The 12,192-nt window shown below is 38.6% G+C and overlaps 1 protein-coding gene across 2 annotated transcripts in view; it reads right to left on the reverse strand.

The window, feature by feature from the left end:
* Nucleotides 1-11,812, reverse strand: part of kug (kugelei) — a 45,566-nt gene extending 33,754 nt beyond the window's left edge. For both annotated transcript variants that reach the window (XM_066399658.1, XM_066399657.1), the window contains exons 1-14: nucleotides 11,469-11,812; nucleotides 8,209-8,447; nucleotides 7,835-8,018; nucleotides 7,527-7,780; nucleotides 7,068-7,468; nucleotides 6,666-7,015; nucleotides 6,237-6,566; nucleotides 5,792-6,178; nucleotides 5,219-5,459; nucleotides 4,597-5,160; nucleotides 4,093-4,533; nucleotides 730-836; nucleotides 427-634; nucleotides 260-321 (exon numbers count right to left, since the gene is read on the reverse strand). In XM_066399658.1, coding sequence (XP_066255755.1) covers nucleotides 260-321; nucleotides 427-634; nucleotides 730-836; nucleotides 4,093-4,533; nucleotides 4,597-5,160; nucleotides 5,219-5,459; nucleotides 5,792-6,178; nucleotides 6,237-6,566; nucleotides 6,666-7,015; nucleotides 7,068-7,468; nucleotides 7,527-7,780; nucleotides 7,835-8,018; nucleotides 8,209-8,420 — 3,741 coding nt within the window. In that variant the 5' untranslated portion in view covers nucleotides 8,421-8,447; nucleotides 11,469-11,812. The remainder of the gene's footprint in view (nucleotides 1-259; nucleotides 322-426; nucleotides 635-729; nucleotides 837-4,092; nucleotides 4,534-4,596; nucleotides 5,161-5,218; nucleotides 5,460-5,791; nucleotides 6,179-6,236; nucleotides 6,567-6,665; nucleotides 7,016-7,067; nucleotides 7,469-7,526; nucleotides 7,781-7,834; nucleotides 8,019-8,208; nucleotides 8,448-11,468) is intronic.
* Between the last annotated feature and the right edge of the window lie 380 nt (nucleotides 11,813-12,192).

The following is a 12,192-nucleotide window of genomic DNA, read 5'->3' on the forward strand; positions in this document are numbered from 1 at the left end:
ACATAAAATATGAGAAAAAAAGTGAAATTTTGTCACCCTATATATCGAAAATCGTGCTTTTTTGACTATGGATTCACTAGCATGTTTTTATTATTTTGCAGAGTACTATTGCTCCCTAACATATCTCCATGATGATATGTTACACCCTGCCTAATATAACGTAATAAACTTTGCCCTGGGTAAACCCTACTCTATTTAGTAATACATAAACAAACACATGTAGTTAGATAGTTATTTTGACTATAGAATTTCCACTTACCTCCAAGATATGTTCGTTCTGCGCCTCACGGTCTAATTTTCTAGTGGTAGTCGTTACAATACCTGCAATTAAAAGATATATTTATATATCGTTCATCTAGCATGAGGTGCACATTGCTTACAATTTGGACAGTCCCAGACACTCAAAATATGAATTAGTGGACTTACCTGTGTCAGAATTAATGGAAAAGAAGGACTCGAGATTTCCCGATATTATCTTGTAAGTTATCTTCTGGTCGGGGTCCTTATCTCTATCAGTGGCTTTCACTTGTACGACTACAGTTCCCGGGGGACTACCTTCCTCTGTAACCGGGTAATAAGCAGGAAACTCGGTGAGAGGGGCGTTATCGTTCTCGTTCGTGACCTCAATATAGACCTAAAACAGAATTATTATTATTATTAGCGACAAAGATTCTCTCGTGGATGCTAGTGTGAATAGGAAAAACATTTTTATGTCTATGTTATACAAACCTCAACTGAAGAGAATAAAGGGATCACTCCATGATCTTGAGCAAATATGGTTAACCAATAGTGATCCTTGGTTTCGACATCCAAAATTGCTGTCGTCTTTATGGACCCTTGAACAAAATAAATAGTGGTGAATGTTTAGCAAACATAGTTATATTTAATAACATAAATGTACTCCCCCAATAAATGAACAAATCTTCCTGAATTAAGGGAAGGTACTGAAGTCCAGGGGGAGTATCATTTCGACTGTAGGGCCACTTAGTTCGTAACCTTGTATTCCCTAATGGTCAAGGTATATTAGGGGTATTCAAATATGGAAATTGGTCGCACCGTTGTATATTAAATATCGACTTTATGGTTTAATCTAACTATCTATTGAAACTTTGATGAAACTCAGTTCCATTTAAGCTAAACTAACACTTACACAATTGGACTACGAAATGGCCCACTGATGTAAGCAGAGTTTAACTGACAAATTAGTTTCAATTCCTATCCCATTGCCAATACCAGTGACGAGCAAAGTTTTATTGCCCACCCCCGACTCCTGGCGCTAATAAACTAGTTTAGCCATAAACTACGATGTCATAAATCTAAAATTCAAAATTTCCTAAACCAAATTGGAACAGAGTATAGATCCAGAAGCCTACAAGTCACTGTATATGGCTCCCATAAAAAGACCGTTTCGGTGCATTTCACAAAAAGGGAAAGGTAATTCTATTTCGAAATCCCTTTTAGCCCTGCCGGATACGTCTGTCAATCTGGGCGGAATTTGTCGGCTGACGTAGGTAACATTGCCTTTATATAACTACATGGAAAATGATTGGTTTGAAATGGGGTAGGGAAAAAATAACTTGAACCTATTTGGCAATAGACCTATTGAATAGGGAGGCTTGATTAATAGAATATCGCGGCATTTTCCTGCTATTCTGGAAATTCTATTTGCGTGGTCACCGGGTGTTTTATAAAACCCACTACAATTTAACTCAACTGGAGGACTAAATTCGTTTCTGTCACAAATAATAAACGACGCAAGTTGTTCCATAATACAAAACCCGCAAGGGTTTTCACGAGACAACCCCCGGTTTTGGGTTGAGATACGCACGTTATAGCAAACGCTTGTTTTCTATTATACAAATCGAAATATTATTACACTTAAGCAGGATAAGAAACACTTTCCATTATCCCATATTAATAGTGGCGTTGTCAAGCAACATCGCTTCTGCTTCATACCATCAATTTTAACCCTTTGTATCTCCTCCGGATGAGTGATCTTTTAAGAGTGATTTACATTTTCAAATGTGGCTAAATTTCCTTAAACTAACCGACAAAAACGAGTTATTGAATAAGTGACTCGGATTGGCTATAAATCAGTTACTTCACCAGGCCCGACACCAAGCCTCCGTTTTTGGAACAAAACGTTCCATTTCCGAGGCATCGTTTTCAATAAAAACCCTAATGAAGTAAACTAAGTGCTGAAAGTTGATGGAAACGCCTTCGGCGCCACCACAAAAATGAGATCTTCTTTGGAAAATAAATTGAGTTTTTTTGCTTGAATTTAAACAAATTTTTAAGTTATACACATATGAAGTGGAAGTCTTTCGTTAAATTCGCATCTAATTAGGGCAAATGTCTTATAAACCTGCCAGCAAAATTTATAACTTTCCATGAATTATTTCAAGTTGGGACAACCGCAAGTTAGGACTGCCAAAAAAATAGTTACTTACGTCCTCATCCCAGTAGGTGATCTGCTATAATACGAGTTTTTTACAAACGAGATAACTTTAGGACTCGAGCCTGGAAAGTGTGGACGAGTGCTCTAGCGGCACCTAATAGACGTGTATTGCTATTGAAAAAATGCGTGTTCTAGGTATTTACCTGCATGTCGGCAATATTTGCTGTATTCAGTTTTTTTAGATCGTGGTCGAAAACACAATTTTTCTGGAAAATATGGCGAACGCAAAGTCTATCTATCTATCTAAATTTGTCAGAAGCAGTCGAACACACTTTTTTAAAATCTTTTTTGGGAGAAGGGGTATACATTTTTGGTTGTTACACTCGTACCTGACTTAGAAGAGATTTTATACATTCTATCTCTTTTAGTTACTGAGAAATGTTATCAACCACACCGAAAAGTTGACATTAAAAATGGATGTTATTAGTAGATAAAATAGTAGTTATGGAAACGACTACAATGTTTCAAACGATAGATCCCTGAGGCCATTACAGTCAAGTAAGGCTATTTAACAACAGCAGATAGATAGTGTAGTGTTTGTTGTGCTACCTTCGAATTAGTACATCAGCGCAACACATGGTAAATAGGTTTACCTCGATAATATGAAATAAAACCTAGTTTTATAACTACTTTTTTGACATGGTTTTAAAACTGTAGAGCAACACTAGACCTATTCGCTCATCCATCAACGTCATTGCTATTCTACAGAGATACATTAAATAAAAACAGTTCGAATCCTTTTTCACTGGGACAGATCTCATCCCAGTCATTAGTTAACTTTTTTCAGTTTAGGTGGGATTTTACTCTAAAACGGTTAGGTCGCAACTTTGGCTACTTTTCAGCTGAAAAGTATAATTTTCTTCCCGTTAAAATCACATCACACACACCACTATATCCTGCTCTATTTGCTTGTTTATGGCGGGTGTCAGAAGTTTAAGTTATAAATTCCCCTGTGCTCGCGATATATATTATAGTTTCCGGCGACTTTTATTGGCCTGTTGGTGAATTATAGTTTGGTCAAGAAACGTCGATAGCTAACAGATGATTTATTTGAGCAATGGAAACATTGCAATGGTAAAAATGTTCTTGAGGCTGGAATTATGCTGAAGTAAAAACTACTGCTTAATTTAAAAATTAAAAGTCTAAAAATAAAAGGCCTCGATCACGAACATGGGCGTAAATCCTTAAAGTGTATAAATAGTGAACATTTTTGGGTCAACCCGACTGTTCCTTCGATTTTAATTTACAATAGACGACACACAATCGATTTGTCATTAGTTTCTTCGACCATTGTGCGATCTAATATATGCCGGCAATTTTTAGTGTCATCAATCTTTCCCCAAACCAAGCTAACTTCCAATGGGAATCTGGAAAATCGTAAAACTAAATAGCTATTCAATAAAAATTGGACCTAATCCATTAATCTGTGGTGAAATTGAGGATTTTCGGTGTACACATTGAACTAATAATAAGTAGATTTTGTGTAGAAGCGATTTATATTCCACTCAATATTTCGCATACATTTCGTATTTTGAACATAACAGAACACAATATTTAATATAATATTAATAGGTCAGTTTGCGAGCAATTTTTGGGAACTGGTAGGTAATTAAAGAAATGTACAATTTACTCACCGTTGTTGTCAATACTGAACAGACCAATCCCGTCGCCGCCTCTAATCGAGTACTCGATCAGCGCATCTCCGTCGCCTGGTGGATCAAGATCGACCGCGGTCACATTCATAACGACGCTTCCGATTGGCCGATTTTCGCGAACACTTCCGGTCAACACCGCATCGGAGAATAAGGGCGCGTGTGCGTTTTCGTTCACGTCAACGACGTTTATCGTCAACGTTGCCTCAGACGACAAACTAGGATTTCCTCGATCTCGCGCCAGCATCATCACACTATGCACCTGCCTCTCTTCGAAATCCAAAGGTTTGGTAGTTCGGACCGTCCCCGAGAGTTTGTCAACTTTAAAAGTGCCGTCACTATCGCTACTTTCCAGGAAGTAATCTACCTCGCCGTCGGTACCTAAATCAGGATCTGAGGCAGTTACAACGGCCACTACAGTTCCTGAAAACAATAGTTTTGATAATAATATTTTGTTTGAATTCAAACAACATGTTAGAGACTTACCCTTCGGTACGTCCTCTCTCACTTTGACTACGTAATTGGGCAAGCTGAATTTGGGCGCGTTATCGTTGATGTCGTCGACAAAAACCCGTACCACAGCATCAGAAAACAGAGGTGGATCATCGGGGCCGTTACCGCCGTTGTCACTGGCGCGGATTTTCAACTCGTACAAGTCTTGACGTTCCCGGTCCAGAGCATTTGCCACTGACAAAGCTCCACTTATCCTGTCAACGACAAAGTCTCGCGTGTCCGTTGCTAATGAATAAGTCACTTTGGCATTATTCCCTTCATCTAAGTCGGTAGCGTTAGCCCTGAAGATAAAGGTGCCGTTCAGTGCGTTTTCGGCCACTCTAAAACTGGCCAGGGGCTTCTCAAATATAGGCGCGTTATCGTTCACATCCAACACAGTAATCGGCAACACCTTGGAGGAACTTTTTTGCGGTTTTCCCAGGTCGTATACCGTGATGTTGAGGAAATACTCATACTCCTTTTCTCTATCCAGATAACCGATCACTTTGAGCTCGCCGGACTTCATATCCACATCGAACTGGGAACGAACGTCACCTCCTATGAGTATAACAACAGACTTACAGATCCCTTTTTCCTTCTCAAGAGTGACTCTCACCTGATATACCGAAAACCAATTCTCCGTTGAATCCCAAATCGCGATCTCTGGCCTTGAGCTTCACAAGTACACTGCCAATAGGAATGCTTTCGTTCACTTTAACCTCAATCGGAAAGTCAATAAATTCCGGATGGTGTATGTTTTGTCCGTAACGAGTAGGCATCATGGGGAAATCCTCAATTTCCAGAGGGCCATTATTGTTTTCTGCCTGAGCCAGGACTTCGGTGAGCCGCCGGGCCACCTAGCGAAGATAAAAGATTCCGTTGCAATTTTACCATTGTGACACCGAAGACATATTATCAAAGAAAGTTCAGTGAGCCGCAACATCTTGATATATAACTCAAACCAAAACAGTGCCTATAGAACCCTAAAAAGTTAATTCGCAATTCGATAACGAACGACTTTATAATGACAGATAATTGACAGATAATATTAAGTTAAAGACTTAAACAACAAGATGAACATTTTGTTGCTATCTGCATGAGAAATTATAAAGCTGTTTTAGACACTATTTGTATTCTAACGGACTCATGACATTTCAAATTAAAAAAGATATCTCTCATTGGCACTTACCCCTGTATCTTTGCAATCGAAAACACCATTATCCTCCGTTAAAAACCTTCCATTCCCGAAGGGGTTCTTCTTGGTGTTAACCAACTTGAAGCGCACCCGCGCAATATCCGCGAAATGTGTATTATCCGTCGCGGTAACATTCAATTCTCGCTCGCTTACGCGCACGTCATTCAAATCGCAGGCCACCGTTATTGTTCCTGACGTGGAATCTATACTGAAACAATTATCCTCACTTCCCGATACTATACGATAACTGATAATATTGCCCGAATCAAAATCGATCGCCGACAGAGTGATAATTTCGGTACCGATCGGTGTCTGACGTGGCAGATTGCCCACACAGCCCACCTTCTCGAACTGAGGCCGATTATCATTAGTGTCCCGAATCTAAAACGACATATATGTAGTTATTTTCACACCAATAAGAGGGCTTCAGTTAACTTACCTTAACTGTCAATTGCATCTCTGTTTGACGTCGGTATGGTTGGCCCCAATCCGATGCTCTGATCCTCAACACGTACTCTCTGCGCATGCTCTCATAGTCTAGCAGCTGCGTAGTCCTTATTACGCCAGAGAAATGGTCTACCTCAAAGGGCACTTTGTTCAAATTCGCTATCAAATACGATATGTAAGCATTTTCGCCGCGATCTTTATCCTTGGCGTGAACGGTCGTCACAGATGTACCGGCCGGCATGTTTTCGTCCATCCACACAGACATTTCTGACTTATCGAATATGGGATCGTTGTCGTTAGTATCTTCTACGTAGATTTTCACCTGAAAGTAAACCGGTAAAAACCGGTTGACAGTGAACACTGCTTTGTGGAACTTCTTAGATTTCAGGTACTTCTTGGATTTTATAAATACTATTCTTACCTTGGCAGACGACTGCTTCCTAGTCCCCGCATTTCCTTGGTCTATAGCGGAAACTGTCAAACTATAGAATTGCTTATTCTCGGCATCCAATGGTACTGCCGTGTACAGCATTCCCGTGTCCGCATTAATGTAAAATTCGCCTCCCTCATTGCCGCCAACAATTTCCAGAAACACTTGAGCATTACGGCCCTCGTCAGAATCGGAAACCTTCAATCTGATTAACGGGGTATTTAGGGGGGCGCTCTCCTGTATCTTCACGTCGTATATTTCCTTGTTAAAAACTGGAGCGTTATCATTGAGATCGGCTAACTGAACTGGTACCAATTTGTAACTGTCCCGTGGCGGAATACCTAAGTAAAACAAAAATACTTAAAGAACCTTTTGGAAGGACATAAAACGCACCCTTGTCAGTGGCCTTCAGCTGCAACTGATATCCTTGAGGTGTTTTCTCTCGATCCAGCAGTTTTAAAACTTCAATATTGAACTCCCCCTTTTGCCTGGTAGGCCGTATCCGAAAATGACCATCAGGATCTCCGTCCACAATCTCTAGTTTGGCAATCTCTCCGTGAACGCCCTCATCTCGATCGTGCACATTCACAATGGCGTAAATATCCGCGTTACTGTTTTCCACTATCGAGGGATGACGTCGAATTTTTATCTCTGGAGCATAAAGATTCACTCTTTTCACCGTAATCTTGACGACCGCAGCACTAGGCTTGATTTGGGACCTAAACCCACTAAGGGTGTGAATGCCGCGATCGGTCGCATACACTTTAAGCTCGTGAAAGGGTTCCTCATTGTATCTGCAAAGCAAAACCTCTGGATAAAGCCTCGGATCAACCAATTTTAGACGCTTCTTACAGCAGCGGTCTGGTCAGGGTTATGACCCCGGTAACTGGGTGAATAGCAAACTTATCAGTTTCTTCGGCAAAATAATAGTAAACCTCCCCGTTCCTGCCCAAATCCGCATCAACAGCGATTACTTTCAAAATGCTCTGGTGCACAGGGGTGTCTTCAGTAACAGTGGCATTATATTCATGGGGGTGAAACAAAGGGCTGAAGTCATTGGTGTCTAATACCGATACCACGACTGTTGTTTCCGTCGTATACTGAACCTTTTAAGAAATAAATTGATGTAGACAAACAAATTTAGCGAAAGTAAGTAGTACCTTCTGGCTTCCTTCCTGCAAGTTTGCAGTAGCGCGTAGTTGCAAGATGTAGCTGTCCAGTCTTTCCCTGTTTAACACATCGTTGTTGCCCGTTTTTATGCGAATGAATAGGAAACAAAAATCTCCTACTAGACGATATTCCGCTTTGAAAAATCGATCTTTATCTCCTTCTATTATTTTGTACCTAGGAGATAGATGATTTAAACTAACTAAAGGTTAGTAGATCAACTCGGTGGCAGTTTTATTTAGAAGATAATTTCCAAAGGTGACTGATGATTTGCTAGTGTTCCAACGTTTCTATGGAAATTACCTTTCTTTTAAAGTTACCTCAGGACATCAATGTTAACAAGACTGAAACTTCAAACATTACTTACCTGATATCTGTAAATGTATTGGGTGCTACCGGTATACCCATGCGGGATGACCCAGGGCTCTGAAGGGCGTAAGTTTTCGCGATACTGTTCTCTGGAATGCTGAGATTGTACAGCTGAGAAGTGAAATGGAATTCGACATCATCGGAAGACTGACCAGTAAAAGTGTGAGCGAGAGACAAAACGACCGCGACAGTAATCAACCATTGAGGCATCTTATCCTCATCTCATCCCCAAAAAATCTGAAATTAAAAGCTAAAACTAATACGTTGAGTTTTTATTTGTTTGAATTTTTATGTTCTCAATTGAGAAAAATACCAAATAACATTTATGTAGCATATTATCCTAGGCCACCCTGTATTCTCGAATATGGGAAGGCCTAATACTGTGAAATTGGTCATCTCGTTTAGCATTAAAATTAAAAATAAATAAATACATAGCTTTAAAAGTTGTAGAAAGAAGTGCGGCGCATATTTGAAAGTTAAATCGAAATATACAGGGTATTTCGTAATATCAAAAATTCAGGGGGTTAATCTGTGGATGATTTTGAGAAAAAAGGTCATCTGAATATGGGCCTGTTTTTACTTCTTGTCTGAAATAGAGGGTGATAAAAAAATGTTTTAAAGTTTTTTCTTAATGAGTCAGTTTCAGCATTAAATATTTTTGTGAAAATTGGAAAATGTAAAATAGATGTAGATACATTCTTTAAGGGAAAAACAATGTTTTCAATGTCACCAGTAGCGTTCCCATTGACCTAAACATTTTAAGCGAAGTATGATACGCCACATGTTTTTTTAAATAAATATAATGTTCTTAATGCTCCATATTTCTTTAAAAAAAAAGATCTTTTGAATATTTTTCATAAGGTTTAACATTTTCGAGAAAAAACTAAAAAAAAAACGTTATGTTCTAATTAATACTAAAACTACAAAACTAAATTAGTTCAATTACTTCACTTACAAAAGAAGAATTAAATAAAGTGTTGAAAATACTGTTCACCTGCGATAATGCATGCCGCGGCCCTTTTTCGTATATTATCGCGCACTTTGAAAAATCCCTAGTATATATTTTTATTGTGTTAAACGAAAGAACTATTTGATTTATCAATTACAAATTGTTGCGTTTAAACACTAAAATACACTTAAGGACCCTAGAGCTCTTACAGAAACAGAACCAATTAATATCAACAGAGGGATATATCGGGATGATGCCTTGAGTGCGCTGTGGTTTTGCATGTCATTAAATCCGCTCTCTAGAGCCCCAAATCGCCTGTAAGGTCGATATAAAATGAAAGTTGGAACGTCGTTACATACAATAAACCATCTCATGTATATGGATGACGTTAAGTTCTATGGCTCGACTAACGTACAATTATAAAACCTGTGGAAAACGGTGAGTAAAATATTATTAGGTATATTAATGAAATTTGGAATGGATAAATGCAAGACCAGGCATTTCCAAAAAGGCAAATGGACACAACAGGATACCAAGAATACCCTCTCAGATCAAATCCTAGATCTAATGGACATGCGAGAGGTATAGATACTTAGAATGAGACTAAAGTACAATTGGGTCGCACAACACTCAAACAAGATTGCTTGAAAAGATCAAAATAAATCTACGAAACCCGTTTAAAGCCATCAATACGTTATCCATCCCCGTTCTAACGTATTCTTTCAGAATAGTGAAATGGTTTACCACAGATTTGACAAACGTGACCAAGTAATGAGAAAAACAACTGCATCCCAAGTTATGTATCCATTGACTAACACTAGAAAAAGCGGAAGATGGTTGAGGATTGATTGATTGATCTACGTGAACTTCCGATCAAACTAATAAACCTCATGAGAGCATAATTTCATAATAAAGATCATCCATTATATAAAACCATAAGTATACTAAATAACAACTATACTCCCAACAACTCTAATCAAAATGGGACACGTAATAATGGCAAACAGAGCAGATATAAAAAAATACAATGGCAGGCAAAACAGCTGCATGAAAAGTACTGTAAGGCCGTGAACCAAGATCAAATAGATGCATCAGGGATGTACACATTTCTGCAAGATAGGCAGCTATGTCTTGAAACATAGGATCACCACGTCATGTCACCATATATGAGTACCTTAGCAAGATCTTTGCTAATTTTGGTACAATGAGGGTTCACAACTTTGACCTGCTCTGTGCAGTAGAACGAGATATTTGCAGTCTTTAGTGGCATTTGATGGTTCTCCTTTTTATTTTTCCTCAATGTTTCAATGGCTTAGTATATGACCAAGCCGTACTGTCTAGTTAGTGGGCAGACTCACTATTGATGGATCTCATTCTGATCGCTCAGGCGAAAAGAAAAATCGTTTTACATCGCTTATCATTCTGAAATGGTTATATCCAGGAATGATTACGTTAAATTGCTTGTTAAAAAGTTCACTCAGGACATTTAGATTATCCACAATAACACCTTAATTTTCTAGAATTATATTCCAGACTCATGTGGTCCCAATTATATGATAGATACAATTCACTGAGAAATCGATGTTAACAATCACCACATGTCACAATGGGTTGATGAAGGGGGAACACCTCATGCAATATCTCATACAATTCAGAAGTAAATTAATGTAGCCACTGGGAGACCTCTTTAAACATTTTTGTCAATGAATTTACAGAAACCACAAGCAACATATATTCCATTCATAATTCCAATTGATAATAATAAAAGGTGTGGAGGTGGATCAGTCTACCTACCATTCTACTTATTGAGGTCATATATTGCACAGGCCTAAATCTAGATAGTATGAACTGTAAACACCCACTATGATGTAGACAGGTATTTTATTGTCAAATTAATGAAAACCATTTTGCAATCTTAGGTGTAGAGGTATCGACATCTCAAGTGACTTACTCAAAAATAAGCTCATGTAATTTACCAAACAATTAATTATGTGTAACTGTTAGTAACTTCAGGTTACTCAACTGTAGTCTTAGCTCAAATACGTTTTAAATTTGAAGTAAATGAGCCACAATGATTATATAAGGGCTAAGTTAACCTAAAGTAACCCAAGTAATTTTGAAAGATTAATGACTATATTGAAATTATTATAGAAAATAATTAAATTTAAATTAAACAGATGCTTTGGGATGGAGTTAAACAACTCTTAAACTATATAATTTTACCAGACTGAAGCTTAGTGCTTGGCAGAGTCCCAAACTAATGAGTACCTACAGTACTCTGTACGTAACCATCAAAATGGGGCACTTACATTCAGAACAATACCACCCCCAACAGACTTCCAAAAGATCATCCAAGGCTCGTCCTATAGCGAACATAAATAAATCCGAATACTGTGAATTAATATGTAAACATGGAACAAGATAAACAACTGTCCACTATACTGGTTATATTCGACGGTCCAAGAAAACACCACTTTTCCACGGTTTAAACCAAGTCCGTGCCAGTCAAGATTGTGAAATTTCAGACGAGGTACTGCTGGGGTTGGGGCTCAGTTATTTGGAGCACATTTCACTGGGAAAACTGGCGGAAAATAGAGGAAAACCCCACGAGAAACGCGACGTTCAACTGTCTAAAACTATGGCCTGACTAACCTCAACACCTCCCCGCTACCGCGACTCGAAATTTCGCTCGCCGGCAGAGTTGCGCGGTTTAATTCTTCGAAATCCAGATTATGATCACAGGTATTCTAGTTTTTATTAGCAGATCCCATTTTATGCTTACTGCTTGGTACCGCTTTACGTTCCTATAGACAACTGTACGGTAATGCTATGTCAATGAATCCTTAAATATCTACAATAAAAAAATCCTGATGATGATGATTGATGACGGAGATTTGCGTGTACAAAGGTACACAGTGCATGCAAAATAGGACAAACGTTTCAAATAGGGTGACGTTTTATAGACATGAATTGCAGCAAATCGATAGTCATTACCCACATCACTGGTGTCAATATAACATCTCTGAGGACTCC

This window comes from Euwallacea similis, chromosome 19 (assembly GCF_039881205.1).
Source record: "Euwallacea similis isolate ESF13 chromosome 19, ESF131.1, whole genome shotgun sequence".
Classification (NCBI taxonomy): Eukaryota; Metazoa; Arthropoda; class Insecta; order Coleoptera; family Curculionidae; genus Euwallacea; species Euwallacea similis.